Source organism: Crinia signifera, chromosome 12 (assembly GCF_055691185.1).
Source record: "Crinia signifera chromosome 12, ASM5569118v1, whole genome shotgun sequence".
Lineage (NCBI taxonomy): Eukaryota > Metazoa > Chordata > Amphibia > Anura > Myobatrachidae > Crinia > Crinia signifera.
This window is the reverse complement of record NC_139228.1, coordinates 72,148,799-72,166,895: the sequence shown is the minus strand read 5'-3', so window position 1 is coordinate 72,166,895 and position 18,097 is coordinate 72,148,799. Positions and strand designations below refer to the sequence as shown.

The 18,097-nt window shown below is 46.0% G+C and overlaps 1 protein-coding gene across 4 annotated transcripts in view; it reads right to left on the bottom strand.

Moving 5' to 3' along the window:
* Positions 1-18,097, bottom strand: part of ITPK1 (inositol-tetrakisphosphate 1-kinase) — a 108,769-nt gene that overhangs the window by 51,536 nt on the left and 39,136 nt on the right. For all 4 annotated transcript variants that reach the window (XM_083167748.1, XM_083167747.1, XM_083167749.1 and 1 more), the window contains one exon: positions 3,797-3,922. In XM_083167748.1, the coding sequence (XP_083023874.1) occupies positions 3,797-3,922 (126 nt within the window). The remainder of the gene's footprint in view (positions 1-3,796; positions 3,923-18,097) is intronic.

Here is an 18,097-nt window from a genome sequence, read left to right as displayed (position 1 = left end):
ATATATTCAAATTGAGAAGCTGGTGCAGACAACGGAGGTCATCAATAACGACCCACAGGGGCACACATCATATTAAGCGTACACAATAATCAATATTACAAATGATAGGGCCAAAAAGAGCGATATCATTTAAAATATTTCTTAGTGTGTATGGGGCTTAAGAATTGGCTACAATTGATAATACAGTCCGGAACATAACGACACGTTGCGTCCTGCTGGCATTTCCCAAGCACCTCTGTGAAAACTTGCGATGTTGGCACTGCCTTAAAAAGATTTAGCTTGCCTAGGAAGCACCAACGAGTCCAGAATTGAACATATGCCCACGTACATAATGTACCGTGTTCCGTAGTCCCTGCACACACGTCCAATTACAAAAACTAAATTAAGCACAGAAAATTGTTGATTGCTTAATTGGATACCCTGTGAAAAAAAATTGAAACGGAAAAGCTACATAGATACTAAAGAACGGTTTTCTGCGTTCTCTACTAGGAGGTCGGTGCTCGAGACCAAGGTGTTCTCAACTAAAATCACACCGGCTTTTCCATTTACTGGAACACAGAATGGTTATCTTCAGCCATCTCTGGGTTATACGGAAATCTGCTCTGATCTAAAAGGTCAGAGTTCGAACATACAGAGAATGGGAACCCGTAGGAGGGCCGGAACACACGTTCCAAAGATAATAAAGAGAGATTTAACGACTTATTTTAGCTGATCTCCCCTGCTCTCCGAGGCCTGGTACATACAGGATTCCAGCTGAAGGCACAGAACATTATCATACCATAGTGCCCAAACAATCACTGGATGGATTAACAGGGCAGCAGAAATATTTGGGGTTTTAGTTTATTTATCCTGTGGAAATTTAAGATGATCCCGCAGGAAAACAGGATCGTGCTCACCCTCTCTTGTTTAAAGGGAAACATCCACATTGGTTGCCTGTATCTTACCGTATTCAATATAAAACACTTCTACTCGCATATAAAGCTATTATCCATACTGCACCAGCTTATATCTCTGTACTTCTCACAAAATATCTCCCATCTCGACCACTCCGCTCTGCACAAGATCTGTGTCTCTCTTCTGCACGGATCACTCGCTCCCATTCACTATTACAGGACTTCCATCGGGCTGCTCCCATCCTATGGAATGCCCTTCCACTCACAAGACTCTCCACTAGCCTCCAAACTTTCAAGCGTTCCCTGAAAACTCACCTCTTCAGGCAAGCCTATCATATTTAAGTTCCACACGCACTTATGTATTATATAGCTTCCCTTCTGGACTTGTAACTGCTATGCTATTACTGGTGCCTGTCCTTATGTTTCCCCCCTATATCCCTATAGATTGTAAGCTTGCAGCAGGGCCCTCCTACCTCAAAGTCTGTCTGTTGTTACCCAGTTTGTTTTATCACTGTCTACTATTGTAAAGCACAACGGAATCTGCTGCGCTGTATAAGACACTAACGGAATCTTCGGCGCTATATAAGACGCTGTAACGGAATCTGCTGCGCTATATAAGACACTAACGGAATCTGCTGCGCTATATAAGACACTGTAACGTAATCTGCTGCGCTATATAAGACACTGTAACGGAATCTGCTGCGCTATATAAGACGCTGGAACGGAATCTGCTGCGCTATATAAGACGCTGTAACGGAATCTGCTGCGCTATATAAGACGCTGTGACAGAATCTGCTGCGCTATATAAGACGCTGTAACGGAATCTGCTGCGCTATATAAGACGCTGTAACGGAATCTGCTGCGCTATATAAGACACTGTATCGGAATCTGCTGCGCTATATAAGACGCTGTAACGGAATCTGCTGCGATATATAAGACACTGTAACGGAATCTGCTGCGCTATATAAGACACTGTAAATAAATAAATAAATCCACAACCCTCTTAAAAGTACAAGCAGAACTAATGTAGCATGTAACATATCAGCCATGACTTTTTTTTTTTTTAAGGGGGTATGGGAGTAATCAATTAAATGCTCTATATTAATTTGTCCCGATACCCCTTTCATGCACAGGTACTCAATGTTTCCCGATATTTCATATCTGCAGAAATATTGAGCGGTCAGTATTCGATACCTTCCGTTTCCGGCCAGGACTCGCAGATTTGGGTCTTTGAAAAGACGAATCTGCATTTGCGGAATGGCCACTAGCTTTGCGAATTAGCGTCCTTTTCCCCGTAAAAAAAAAATGCGAATTTGCGGATTGACGCCTTTCCAAAAAATACGAATTCCATCTATTCTGCGCTATATAAGACGCTGTAACGGAATCTGCTGCGATATATAAGACACTGTAACGGAATCTGCTGCGCTATATAAGACACTGTAAATAAATAAATAAATCCACAACCCTCTTAAAAGTACAAGCAGAACTAATGTAGCATGTAACATATCAGCCATGACTTTTTTTTTTTTTTAAGGGGGTATGGGAGTAATCAATTAAATGCTCTATATTAATTTGTCCCGATACCCCTTTCATGCACAGGTACTCAATGTTTCCCGATATTTCCTATCTGCAGAAATATTGAGCGGTCAGTATTCGATACCGTCCGTTTCCGGCCAGGACTCGCAGATTTGGGTCTTTGAAAAGACGAATCTGCATTTGCGGAATGGCCACTAACTTTGCGAATTAGCGTCCGTTTCCCCGGAAAAAAAAATGCGAATTCGCGGATTGACGTCTTTCCAAAAAATACGAATTCCATCTATTCTGCGCAAAAACTGACATTTCCGCTTATGGTCTACCGAGATTGATGGTGCCAGGTCCGGGACTTACAACCCGGGTTGAGGAGCCGGCTTCGGTCTGAAAGGTGTGACCCGGATTTTAATAACTGGAGTCACTCCTAAAAGAAATTGATTGGCCGGGGATAGTAGCGCTTGTAGAAGACATCGGGGGATATTTACAAAGATGGGAGATCTATTTCAAATGGGATGTTGTTATGGGCAACCAAGCAGAATCCATGTCTTATTTATTTAGCACCTTCTAGAAGATAATAGCTAGTATCTGATTGGTTGCCCATAGCAACATCCCATGTGAAATAGATATCCCATCTTATTGAATTCCCCCCATCATCTCTAAGCACCTAGTTAATGTCAAAAAACCCGGGTCCGGTGTAAAGGCTGACGACTCTGGAAGAACCCGGGTCTTCACCCAGGTGTGAAAGGGGTAACCCGTGCTCTGTCTGAAATGGACTTTAATGATTTTTTTTAGTAATATCCCTATTTCTCGACATACATTTAATGTAACGCTACAGACGGTTAAATCAATACAAGAACCACACACACACAATGCGACATCATTACCGGGAACGCTGACAGTAGAGGATATTTATAGTACAAGAAGCTACTGTGTGCGCTGTGTTAATATCCGCAAGAATACTGCACACTAATGGCCAAGGGACGGATGACAGCACTCACTGCATCACATCTGATTAACGTTCCCATTGACGCGATGGAAACATACCGGTGGCCGATCTGTCGCCCAAATCAATAAGTCTAAAGGTGCCCATACACTAGTACGATTTATCTTCAGATCTGGCTGGTTGGAACAAAAACATGGTTATGGATGAGTGACAGTTTGGCAGTCTTCCAGCATTTCCAAGCAAATGGTCAACTGTCATTTGCTCTCATCTATTACCATGTTTTTGTTCCAACCAGCCAGATCTGAAGATAAATCTGCGTGTGTATGGCCACCTACAATTCCTTAGGAAGTGGCACCTCATGAATATCAGTCTAGTGGATTGATGGGTTCCTTGGCGATAGGTCAGGGGTATATACACATAAATCACCCACCTGGAATCTCTGTACCACTTGCACAGATTCACTCTCATTCTGATCAGCCTCTAATATGACGTCCGTCAGCTTGTGAATGATGACGTCAAGGGGGCCTTGTTCCTCAATGGGTTTTGCCAGATTAAGCTGAAAGAGACAGAGACAAGTAATTAAGAGATTGCCACGTTCCAAATCTCAAGCATCAAAAATTCTAACCGATTCCTAAAAAGTTTTTCATGTACGTGGTAACGAAAGGTCTGTAGATTTGCATCAACACTTGGGAAATAAGACATAGGGGTGACATTCAAAGCTTGGGCACACGTATCAATGCTTCTCAGAATGTGGAGAGGTAAAGTACCGACCTATCAGCTCGTTGTTTTTCAAACACAGCCTGTAACAAGACAGTTGGGGGCTGATTGGCAGTTAGGAGCCCCCCAAGCTTTGTAATATCTGCCATAAGTTTCAATGAGTCTATGAAAAAAAATGTAGGTAATGTGTAGGCTAATTAATTACCCGGCTTTCACCACAACAGTTATGACCCACCCCAATGCTGTCAAACACTTCCTTGGCTAATAATCTACAACCTAATGTATCATTAGAGAATTATTGCAATAACATTGGAAAACAGAGCTCTGGAAGAAGATAACAGATGTGGGGGCGGATGTATTAAGCCTTAAAAAGAGAGAAACGCGAGGCTGATGAAAGATAAATGTCCAGCCAATCAGCTCCGAACTGCCATTTTCAAACACAGCCTATAACATGACAGTTATAGTGCATACACACTGTTCAATTCCGTTTTCGATCTCAATTCGGTTTGGCCTATGCAACCTGATCTGAACATTTTTATACTCCTTTTCGATTTTCTCTATTTTCCATGTGATTACGATTTGATGTGTGTTCGATTTTGCTATTCGATATCAATCTCACAATGTTCCTGATCATTGAGGCAGGAGATTGAAATCGAATGCAGCAGTGAACACATTAGATTTCCACTAGATAGGTTTGCCTGCCAAGACTTTTTTCGAATTGATTAAACATCCCAGGCTGTGTGTGTACCTTGGAAGGCATGTGACTCGGGGATCCAATTAGGAATAAGGGATTGGTAGTGCTAGCTGGGATATAGTCACAGGAAAAGGAGGAGTCTTCCTCTTTCCTGAGGATTTTCCCGCCCTCCCTCCCCTTGGGTGGTGATTGTTTGGGTGGGTGTTTAAGCGCGTTGGCTGATAGGCGGGAAAGAACGGCAGGTTTATGGACTTAGTCCTTCTGGAATGATCATGCAACGTAGATGGTTTGTGTCAGTGCGTTCACCACTCATTGACTTAGGCCTTTCGCGGGATCACCCGCTCGGGGACAGCAACCCCCACCCGGCGGGGTGGGGTAGTTGATGTAGTAGGTTGGACGGATACCGCTTGACAGGGTAGGATTTATTACGTATGCAGCTGAAGGGTGGAGTCTAGTGACTTAGCTATTCTTTCTTCGCCACCATTAATTAATTTATATTAATAAAATAATCTAGCTTAACTATTTAAATAAATCAGCTAACAATTTCTGCCAAATCTATGTCTCCAGGTTTATTATTATAAGTAAGTAATGTGATTTATGCATTTTAGAGGTCACACGTAAGATGCTAGGATGTTTAGATTTCCACCACATGGGAGTGCGCACTGGGATCAAATCGGCATCGAATGCTAATAAAAGCATTCGATTTCGATTCGATTTCGCTTCTATAAGCAAAATCGAATAGAAAAATAGAGCACATCTCACCGTGTATCTGCTTTACTAGAAGCTGATTGGCTGGACATTTATCACCCTCGCATGTGTCTCTTTTTAAGGCTTAATACATCTGCCCTATGATCCCAAGAGAAGAGTGCCCGGGCAGCGCTACTGAATGCTGGCAAATGTAATCAGATTTACAGACATTGGTCCAGATGCATCGCTTCAAAAAGTGATAAAGTGAGGAGTGATAAACAACCAGCCAAATAGCCCTTAACTGGCATTTTTAAACCCAGGGCGGAATGTTCTAACAGCCGCGGCCCCTTACTGCCCCACATTGCCGGCTACAGCATTTAGACGAATCGCTTATGCACTAACATAAGAGACAGCACTTGGTTTTACCATGTAAGTGATTGTCCCTTTAAAAGTGCCTGAGTTATATCATTGGTTTCTAGTAAATGGATAGGGCGCACACTAGCCAGTACCTGTCCCCGCGTGACAAGGTGACAGGTCCACTTGAAATAATTGTTGCCATAAATCTCATCCCTCATTAGCTGAATGTGTAAACACCGCTGTAAGTGACTGCCAAACGCAATTACTGTGACAAACTCAAATCTGATCAGGTTTTAATTGGTCAATTATAGAACTGATCGGCCAATTGCAGTAATGGGTGTGATCTGATCTCACGTTTCAGCTGGAATAACTGTATGTGCACATTGCAAACCAGCAGGGCCAAAGGGTTCTGCAGCACCTGACAACCTACAGGAACAAATGAGCAAGACAATGCAGTACAAGGACAAACCATATAAACATTGCTGCGTCAGCCATTTATACACTTCAAAAAGCAGCTTCCTCCATTGTTAACTGTACATGCAAGATGGTTGAGGACATCACAAGCGAGGCGGACACCGCACATTGTTGTTGGCATTGATAAGTGTGTGTATACACTTGCCGATGCTGCCCCCCCTCCTCCTCCTACCGATTGTATTTTAGCACTCTCCAGGACTTACACTCCATACACACAAGGCGATTAATATCGCCCAGAAACGTCCTTCTGCGCGATATTGTTCACTGCATCCTCTGGTGTGGACGATCGATATCGTTAACCATGAGTGATCTGGCGGCCAATACTGTACAGTGTGTAATATCGGCTGAGGCTGATATGGATAACTATATTGTCTGCAGTCGTGTAGTGTGTATGGGGCTTTAGTATTTCCCCCCTAGAGAGGGCATATGTACAATCTATATTCCCTACCACACACACACACACACACAGACAAACTAGGGTTAATTTTGTTGGGAGCCAATTAACCTACCAGTATATTTTTGGATTGTGATAGGTATCCAGAGTAACCGGAGGAAACCTAGGCAAGCACAGGGAGAATATACAAACTCCACACAGTTAGGACTATGGTGGGGAGCAGCCAGGAGAGGGCAGTATCACACAGAGCAAGGAAATGAAGGATTTGTAGGAGAGGGTGGTCCACAGTGTCAGCAGCAGAGAGGACGAGCAGAGTAGTGGCCCTTGGATTTACCTACCTCCCAACTGTCCCGATTTTCACGGGAGTCACATTTTTTGAGGCTTATCCTGCTGGGGCCATCTGTGTCTGTTGCGCATGTGCATAGTGTCTATTCACTGCAGAAAGGAAATAGGGGCATGGTCAGCAGCTCTCAGTGGCAGAAATGGGGAGTGGCCTTGCGGGAGCGCTGCAGGCATAGGCCCCTCCCTCCTCTACTGTCACCAATTTTGGGAGGTATGGATTTGGCAATAAGGTGGTCATTGCTGACTTTCATAGGGGTAGTTTCAGTGGAGCGGATGGAAGCCAGGTTGTAATGGGCCAAGCAGGGAGTGGGAGGGCAGAAAGAGGGATGCGGGCAATACGGTCAAGAAGTTTTGGAGGCCAATGGGAGGAGAATGATAGGGCGGGAGTTGGAAAGAGCATTCGGAGTACTAAAGCGGAAAATGTATTAAGCCTGGAAAAATGATAAAATGGAAGGTAAGAACGCAGCAGCCAATCAGCTCTTGTCATTTTTTAAACACAGCCAGTAAAATGACAGGTGAGAGCTGATTGGCTGGTGCGTTATCACCTTTCACTTAATACATCTGCCCCTTGCAGTGTGATAGAACAGGCCAACAACAGTAGACATTGTGTGTATCTGCGTCAGTTTCCAAGCTGTACGCACACTATACACGGCTATAGTAAATATATGTATTTTTAGCAAAGATTAACAGATTGAATGGGAACCGCGTTCTAAAAACACGGTTCAGAGAAATCCCTAAGGCAGGGTTTGTCTCCAACACAAACAATTTGTCTCGTTCAGGAAAAATAAAATGGCATTTATCTGCTCTGTGAGCTGGCATTGATACCATGGATCTGCAGAGGTCCTGCCACCGCAATCAGCGGTGACCCACATTACGGTGGCTGCAGAATTTACTCGGGCAATGTCCCCGACCTCTCACATAACTCACTGCGCTAATCACCCGCATTCCAGGTGGATAAATACCAAATGCCTGCCCTTAAAGGGCAAGGAAAACATTTCTGTGTACTGCATTAAAAAAATATACAAATGTATACAGCCAGCAGCCATGACCTTACAGCCATGGACGGGTGAAGGGAATAACATTGTTTATCTTGTTACAGGGGCACCAGACAAGGGTTGGGATATACTAAATACCAACCAATCAGGTCCTTTCTTTTTTTCAAATGGAGCCCAACTTTTAGAATCTCCTCTCCGGGAGCAGCTCAGGGGGTGGGGCTTGAGTGGCGTCATTAAGCCCCACCCCAGGATGTAAAATAGCCGAATTCACGGATCTCTGTGGAGGGGGTGGGGCTAAAATGACGCGTTTGTGACATTTTAGCTCCGCCTCCTCCTAAGACCCGCGAATTGCGGCATTTAAATGACTAGGTCGGGGGAAGATGGCCGCGATCGGGGGCACAATGGGGGTCCCTCTGAATCCAGGAGGGTTGCCCACCTTTCTGAGGGGCCGGGAGCAGGACCCAATTTTCGGGACACTCCCGGCCATTCCGAGAGGGTAGGCAACCCTGCTGTAACTTGTCAATTATGGCTGGTACTTTATCTCTCTCCGATATTAAGTTGCATACACCTGTTTTTGCCCAGCGTGTATGCACAGCGATGACCAGCCCGGCTGCACAGCGTCTGCAGGGAGGGTGGAGATGAGCTGGTTATGCGTGCGCTGTGCTAACCAAGCTGCGGCTAAGAGAGAACGATCGCCGCGGGACGAACAGACGAGCGGAGGAGGATCAAAAACACACAGGTTAGTGGTGTACCGCGGAGGGGATGGGACGCCAGCCCCCCGCACCACCACCCTGTGGATTCCCCTACTGTGACTTGCCGATCCAGACCTGGTCAGTGACCAGCAAATTCGGCCCTCTTTTTGATGGTGGAGGAGTGGTCACGCGCATGTGCACAACCCCAGACCACAAAAATGGAAATGCTGCAGGTATGGCCCTGCCTGTTTCGGGCGGGCGGGATGATGTTACATGACATGGATTTGGATAAGAGCGGCCATCATAAAAGTAAGTCTAGGCTTATGTGCAAAGAGAGGAAAAATGATTTCTCTGTGCAGCCGCATGCGTACAGATGTGTATGTATACACATCTGCTCGCATCGGGTCTTGGGGATTCGGTTGGCGCGGTGAGGTGGCAAATATAAGCAGTCTAGTGATCAGGTGTGAATTACCCCCTCCATAGGTGCGCCACATAGACCTATGCCTGCCCTCTTCATTTTGCCCCGCCCCCCCCCCCCCATTCACTTATCAATCTTTTCATCAATTTTTCATTATTTTATCCTTTATCATTTCATATTTCGATGTTGTGCAATGTAACGGATTCATGCGGACAGTGCTGACATGGGGCACCGTATTAATACATACATGGTACTATTCCTACATTCTTTATACAATCACTGTATCATTGTCTCGTGTACACAGAGTTATTGTGTACACTTATCACAGCGCAGGTCCCACTGAAATATAATGGAGTCCTTTGGGAGCCATAATTATGAAGCTAATACGGTGAGAACTTGCAGCTGGACAAAGGAGGCGGCTTTGGTAACAGCCATGTCCCATTTCCTAGCTCCATGATGGCTGAAATAATGAATAAAATAAACAAAACGTAAATAAAAAAAAAAAAACTCTATGATCAGTAGTTTCCTGGCAGGTCCTAGAGTAGTGAGTGTGAGGTCAGACTGCTCACCAGGGAACTTCATCATAAGCTGCAAAATCAGAACATTTTAATTGGTGGCAGTTTTTACTCCCCCCCCCCCCCCCCCCCCCCCCCCCCCAGGTAAAATTCGCCACTGTGTGAAACCAGGTGCAGTCTGTGAGACTGCACGGATTTCAATTGCGACTTGCAATGACATCCTATTGGAAGTCTGACCTGTCTGTCACTCACCCAAAGCAGTACCATTTGGAGGTGTTCCCTCCCTCCAGAATGCCTCTATGGGTTGCTGCAGCGGCAGCCCACAAAAACGGGTTCTTTGAATGCTCAGTACCGAGGACTATACAGCGCAAGCGCCAGACCGAGGACCGTCAATATGCTGCTATGGAATGCTGCAGAAGCAGCCCATAGAGGCTGGGGGACAGCACATATGCAGTACAGAAGAAGTTACTGCGTATGCGCCGGTCCGGTCGGGACCGGCAGCAGGGACCAGCAGTTACTAGTGGCGGGGAACAGCAGCAGAGGGGGGGGGGGGGGGGGGGTGCAGCATTGCGGCATTCAGCACAAAAATATATGAAAAACTGATATTGACGTGATGACGGTCGAACTCGTGTCCATCGATATAACGCTTGCGTCTGACTCCCATCACTGCCAATCTAGACGCGGTCAACGAACTTTAGGTGTCTATCTAGATGCCTTCGACGGGATCGGTCGACCCAGTAACTGCCGATCTAGACAGTGTTGATCAACTATCCCGGTGGCAGAAAACCAAGGGATTAGATGCCGCCAGAGGGAGCATGGAGTAAATGATTCAAAGTTTAATTAAGAGTAGGTAAATGTGGGAAGAGGGCCCTGCTCGTGATAGCTTACATTATAAAGGGGAGGGGCAGACCCACAAGAGTGACCAAGATGGGGAAGACATCACTAGGCGAATGATGCACAAGAAGCCCCTGCTGTGTGCGGCTGTAGCTGCAGGCTCGCTACGCTCGGCACACTATTTTATTCTCCAAAGTTCCGGCATTGCGGCGGTCGTGATTCCGGCGGGATTTCGACCGTCGTGATTTCCAACCGCCGGGATTTTGACCGCATCCCGTTTTAGTTACTGCAGCAAATATATATAGGAGGACACATCTGTACCATAACATTGGCTGTGTGTAATGGAGCCTACACATGTAGCGATATACAGGCATTTTTTCTAAGCGATCTTACTAGATCGCTTAGAAAATGCCCCTACATTGCTCCGTGTTTAGGGGCCATAGCGACAGCGATACAGGGCCCAGTGCGTCGCTATTGCCTGACGATTAATATCACGAGAGAACACTGGCCCGGACAGTTCGCTCAGCACACATCGCTGTGTGCCGAGCGATCATGCTGTGCGTCCTGACCGATCTAGCATCGCTCAGGACGTTTCAGCATCGCTACGTGTGTAGGCCCCATAACTCTTGCAAGCGGTTTCTATCGCCAAGCAGAGGCCGAACATTCTCTGGGGCCCTGCATAGAATCAGTCACAGAAATCTCCTCATGTCAAGGTTAATAAAAATTAATGACTACCGAAAAAGATTAATTCTGGAAGCAGAGGGGGAGGGAGCGTTATCTTAACAGGAAATGAAAAGGGGGCCTGTAAAGAACAAGCAGCCGTTGAGTGTATTAGTAACAGGAATATTCTCAAATTCGCCCTGGAACATTCATTCGATGAAATACCTGGATTACGGCAGGAGTGAGAACGGAGCTAATCCTGGAGACTTCCACGGTAAATTAAACCGATCTATCAAAAGCGAGAAAATTAAAAAAAAGGAGACTCTGGGGTCTGGCGTTTAACTCAACGCAGCGCTGACATATTTTGGAAAAGTTGAATCCGCTTCACGTTCCAGATTCCCTGCACAGATTGTCGCCTCCGGGGGCGAAGTGGTTAATAAGTGACACCTCACAAAAATATTCCTTGTGGGATATGCCGTTTGGCCACTGTGTGTGTGTCAGGTCTTTCCTGTGGAGGGAACACATTCGGGTCACTGGTGAGTCAGTGAGACCTGTACAATGCCAACTCCCGCAAGCTGACCTTACTCTGGCAGTTCTCTGTTATGGTGTCAGATGAGGGAAAGCAGCTCAGCAGGATGCCGGAGATCTGGATAAATGACCCCTAATCCGCACTCTGCTGTTTAAATACACACACCTCAATAATGGGTCTTAGAATTAAGCTATGAACTCCGAAACGCTGCGCGATACGAGGGCTGTCCCATCAGAGCACAAACATCGGGGTGAAGTAGGCATTTACAAGACATTAGACAAGTCCTGCTGGCATATAACCATACATGTAAGTCATTCTAGGACCATACCAAGGGCACTGCTGCTATTATCCACAGCAACAGACTGAATTAAGGGGCGATTCAGGTTGGCCCGATATGCTGCGAACATCGCTGCTTTCCCAGCGCCTAGGACACCGTCCGCCCCTCCGCCATCGCAGATTCCCCTCAGTAACAGGCGAGGGGATGTGTAACGAAAACACACCTCCTCGCATGCCTCCGCTACAGGAGGTCACCATTTGCCTCGCCGTCCGCCTCCTCCCTCCCCAGTAACTCGCCGAGGCCGTTCGTTGCTCGCCACTGCACATGCGCAAATCCGAATTCTCCTTGTTCCGAATTAATCTGAATTAGGCCCTAAATTCACATTATAGAACCTTGGCTGAGCAATCAACACAATCAGGTGGTCACCCTAACATGTTCTGCAATGTATCACGGCAACAGGTGTGGTGTTGACACGGTCACAATGTCAACGGTCGACATGACAACATAACGGTTTTTCTACTGTGATAAACCACAACCAACAGCCTAAACTTATAACTGTACGGTCGACAATGCAATTGTCGGCATTATGACCATCAACAAGATGTCCAGTGTCAGCATGTCCAAAGCAATGTGATAAAACAATAAGGTTTATCAATAGAAGAAGACTCTTAACAGGAATAACGTGTCAGAAAACAGCAACAAGATGCCAATCACTTCAATATTTTATGAAAATACTACTTAAAAGCCCATCAAAATTACAGCTTCTGCAATGTCCTTTCACTTTGAGCTGTGACCGTTTTTTCACTTTCACTTTGAGCTGTGACCGTTTTTACGTTCACTTTGAGCTGTGACAGTTATTAGCCCACAAACTCTCCACCCCCATCCCCAGTCCCTATCTGCTCCTACCTCCAATCTCTGTCTTCACAGCTCTCTCTCTCCATATCCACCAAGTTAAAAACAGACCAGTGTCCCTGCAAAAATGGCTTTCACTTTCTGTTACGGCAACTTTTAGCCCACAAAGGTGTAATTTAGTCCGTGGAGTGGCCTCTAGTGGTCACTGGTGGTACTTCCCCTCATAGAGGTGAGGAGTAGTTAGCCTTTTATATGTGTGGATTTGCGAAACCTTTACTTTGCAGTACAGCGCTGCTGATTTTCCATTGTCCTTCCAGCATCTTTGTAATGATATACTGAGGAATTACGGATCATTTAATAGGAGTGTTTACAGGTATTACAACACTGTTATTCAAACATGTTGTGTTAATTCTGGTAATCACACACCCCAGCATTATGAAATCCCCAGTTTTGCAATGTAACTTGATTAAGAGATTAAGATGTCAACAAGCTAATCAGAAGAATAAAGCAGGTCTAGCTTATTCTGATGCTCTTGTTCCTTGTACATTTATTTATTAGCAGTTTCTTATATAGCGCACACATATTCCGCAGCGCTGTACAGAGAATATTTGAACATTCACATCAGTCCCTGCCCCAGTGAAGCTTACAATCTATATTCCCTACCACATGTACACGCACACACAGACATTCTAGGGCATGGGTCTTCAAACTGCGGCCCTCCAGATGTTGTGAAACTACAAATCCCAGCATGCCTTGCCACAGGTTTGCTATAAGGGAGTGTTAAAACTGTGGCAAGGCATGCTGGGATTCGTAGTTTCACAACAACTGGAGGGCCACAGTTTGAAGACCCATGTTCTAGGGTTTATTTTGTTGGGAGCCAATTAACCTACCAGTATATTTTGGGTTAGTGGGAGGAAACCGGAGCACCCAGAGCACCCACGCAAGCACGGGGAGAACATACAAACTCCGCACAGTTAGGGTCATGGTGGGAGTGGAACACATGTCCTCAGCGCTGTGAGACAGTAATGCTAACCATTATACCATCCGTACTGCGCATATATAGCACTAATATTTATTCATTAATTTATTTAGTTTCTTAAATAGCGCGGAAGATTCCGCTGCACTTTAATATTGTAGACAGTTATAAAACAAACTGGGTAACAGCAAGTTCATAATCTAATATTGTAATTTCAGAACTTGAGGAGATCGAAGATCAAGATAAATTCTGATTGAGACTGTTGCAACATAAAAAATTGTGATGATAAATTCGTTCCCTTCGTTAGCCTGCCCCACACACACTGCAGGATGACAGCTGCCTCGTTAGAAGTACGTCCCATAGATTCCGCTCAGCATTCGGCAGAACCGATTAGGACAGGATATGGCATCATGCCCAAACTTAAAAGGCTAACTTCACATTTATGGATTTACTTCTATTAAAGTAAATGTGCAAAATAGTCTCTAGGGGCCTATTTGTCCATTATAACCCCTGTCCTTCTCAGCAACCGATACCGAAACATGTAGACGCGCCAGGTGTCACCCCAGCCCCCTGCAGCGAGCGTACCGAATAACCCCCTAATCTTAGGGGGGCAGTGCAGCACACTTTTCTTGATTAAATAATTTTTTAACATCTCAACAATAAACTTCTGGCATTGTGGGTGCGGTTACGGTATAAGAGATTGACAGATACTAGGCCGACACCTTGAAATGGCCGACATACCACAAACTAAAGGTCGACATGGGTCAGCATGAGTTTTTCACGCTATTTGGTGTCTATGTCGACATGGGCACCATATAAAAGTGTACTGCGTCCCCTCGCACGGCTCACTGTGCTGGGAGGTCTGGTCAGGTCTGACCAACCTGTGGCTCTCCCGTTGTTGTAAAGCTACACGTCCCAGCATGCATTGCCACAGTTTTACTAGTCCCTTATAGTAAAACTGTGGCAGTGCATGCTGGGACTTGTAGTTTAACCACAGCTGGGGACCCACGGTTTTGGCCAGTGCTGTATGTTTATTGCAGTAATCCTCGCACCTCAGCCAAGGCGGAACCGACGTGTCACGGACGCAGATGCATCAGTCAGATCTTCTGTATCCTGTCGTTCCTGGCCGGCTCCTGAAGCCGGGATAACTTGCAGCAGCACATTCTGGTTTAACTCACATACACAAAAAGCGGTTTGACTTTCGCCTCCTTAGTATTAAAAGGGGATGTGACGCCGGTTATGACAACTGAATTCATCTTTTTTTTTTGTCCTTTTGTATATACACACAAAACAATGTGGATTACAGACTCCGGCAAGGAGCTGGAAGGGACGTATACGGAGGGCGGAAGTTTGGACAAAACCCCACTTCTTCCTATCACTAAAATCTTAGTCCTGGCCCAACATTCATTACAATAAAACATCTGTCTGGCTCCTTGGTTTTACGTCGTTTAGCTTTCATGGGATGGGGGCAGCCCATTGATGTTCAGGATACACATCGATTTAAGGAAAGGTTGTCGTGTGTTTCAGAAGCAGTGCGGAGTCCTGCATCACCTCCTGGACCGTGGGGCATGGACCGTCTCTGAGCCTGAGAGTAGGCTACGATTACATTAGAAAGGTCGCTGCTGTACACAAGGGTGGCAGATTAGCTACAGAATATGGGTCATACATAGAAACCCAGACTGCCTATCAAACACAAGGCATTCCGACAGGCCATAGGTGGACATGCTTACAGGATCAAAAGGTCAACATGAAAAAGATAAACATGAGTTTTTTATGATTTTTTTCCCCCAACGTGCGGAGAGTGCAAACGCTGAGGCGCCGTGCAACTTGACCCCTTCTACCATCAGCGCACCCTTGACACTCGCCGATGGAATGCTCAGGGAGTCCTCCTGGAATTCCCCCGCATATGGCCGCTGTGTATCTGCGCTTGGAACTGTAGTTGTTTCAGGCCACATTGCAGCCACTGACCAGGAACGCCCATGGTTACGCGACACCAGGTGACTGTATGCAACAGCTGTCTACAGCCAGGGTACCGCATGTGTCCCGGAGGAGGTTTCTGGAGTATTATTTGCAGTAGTGAAGAAGGAAAATGAAAAAAGACTCATTAAGCCCACATTCTCAATTGGTTGCTATTAGCAACATCTCATCTTCAATAGAACTCCCATATTAGTAGATTAGGGGCCAGATTCTCTAAGCTTCAAAAGTGATAAAATGGAGAGTGATAAACAGCCAGCCAATCAGCTCCTACCTGACATTTTTCAAACACAGTCTGTGACATGGCAGGTAGGAGCTGATTGGCTGGCTGTTTATCACTGTCCATTTTATCACTTTTGAAGCTTAGAGAATCTAGTCCTGTGTGAGTTGTTCCACTTTTCTCTGTCTTACCGTCCCACCTGTGCCCCCTCCAAATAGATGAAGTGAGGGCTGTATAGGCACGAGGGCATTTAAGAGCCTGAGAATTTTGTGATTGTCCCGATAAAGTTATTGTTGAATAGTTCTTACCCATAGAAGTCAGTGATGGTTGGTTTAGCCAATTAGGTAGAGAATGGGTGGTAGCTTATGCAGGGGTATATAAAGGGGAGTCAGATGATGCTGCTTCCTCTTTGAGTCTGGATTTCCACCCTCCCTCCCTCGCTTTTTCAATTTCCACCTGGCCTTTCGGCTTTCACCTAATTTGGCTTCACAAAAAGGAATTAATAATTGGCGGGAAGGCGCTCTCAACCAGCGGTTAATTTTGAGGTACAGGTGGTCACTGTGCGGTATTGCCATCCTTTGCCAGGACGGCGGGTGAGTCCTGTCCCCGAGGGGGGGACGTTGGCCACTTCCTTGAAGTGTCCCCACCATGCCACAGTGCAGGCTGTGCCTTAAATTCAATGGGGGCGGTTCATCAGCCTGGTTATAAGTTGGGGTGTGGTAGTCGCCGCCATTACTAACATTTTGTGACTTAGCTGGTCTTCAAGCGCTTTCCTGGCCATAAATAATTACTGTTGACCTTTTAACTTATGCAGTTGTTGTCCGTGTGATTATTTTAAGGATAAGGTGTCCGTGTGATTATTTTTAGGATAAGGTGTCCGTGTGATTATTTTTAGGATAAGGTGTCCGTGTAATTTATTTGGTACTTGTTTCCTAGAACGGCCACAATCGTGAGTGATCGTGGCTCTTAATTAAGGGACACGATCCTCACGATGTGGCCGATTTTTTACAATTTTTTCCCTTTGAATGACAGAAATCGGGTCAATCGGTCGGTCGCGACCAATTAAAATCGGCCGCGATGCGACCGACCGATTGACCCGATTTTTCCATAGACTTCAATGTTAAAAAATCTTTTAACATTGAAATCGGGAGGATCGCGTCGGTCTTGTGCCATTATAATGGCACAAGATGAGATGGACTTGATTAAGTCCATCTTACATAGGGTAAAATGATAAAAAAGGTGAAATGGCCCAATATGACCCATTTCACATTTTTTATGTGCCCGCCATGACCCCACGATAGACGTCAACCCGAAGCGTGGCGAGCGCAGCGAGCCCGCGAGGGGCGGCGGTGCGCGTCCTCCGACCTTTTCATTCCCCTACTATCCACTAGGGCGTGGAGTGAGAATAGAATAGTGTGGCGAGCGCAGCGAGCCACCGAGCCCGAAGCGTGGCGAGCGCAGCGAGCCCCGCGAGGGGACGCGTATACCTGTGAAGTTAGACGCGTCCGCTCGCCACGCTTCGGGCTCGGTGGCTCGCTGCGCTCGCCACACTATTCTATTCTCACTCCACGCCCTAGTGGATAGTAGGGGAATGAAAAGGTCGGAGGACGCGCACCGCCGCCCCTCGCGGGCTCGCTGCGCTCGCCACGCTTCGGGTTCACGTCTATCGTGGGGTCTAGCCCACTTAGTAACATTTGGGGGGGCAATTGAAAATAATCAGGTGAAAAAAAAAAAAATCGGGTGAAAAATCGGTCGGTCGGATCGGTCGCATCGCATGCGACCAAATCGCATGCGATGCGATCGATCCGATTTTTTATCTTCCGACCACAACGATCTAAATCGTTGTGGCCGTGCTAGGAAACAAGTACCATTTATTTCTATGGGTAATTAGAGTTAAGTTAAGGTAAATGTCAATCACGATAATTCAATAGACGCCTTAGAAGCTATGTGGACAGAAACGCTACCATACCCACCGCCATATAAACCAAGCATAAGGAGGACCGTGGAGAACAATCTTTACAAGCGTAACCATGTCAACCGAACCCAAGGATGACAATTTTCCGAAATGAATAATTTGCGTTGATTATTTCGATAGGAAACTCTTTGATTTGCGGTGCAGAACAT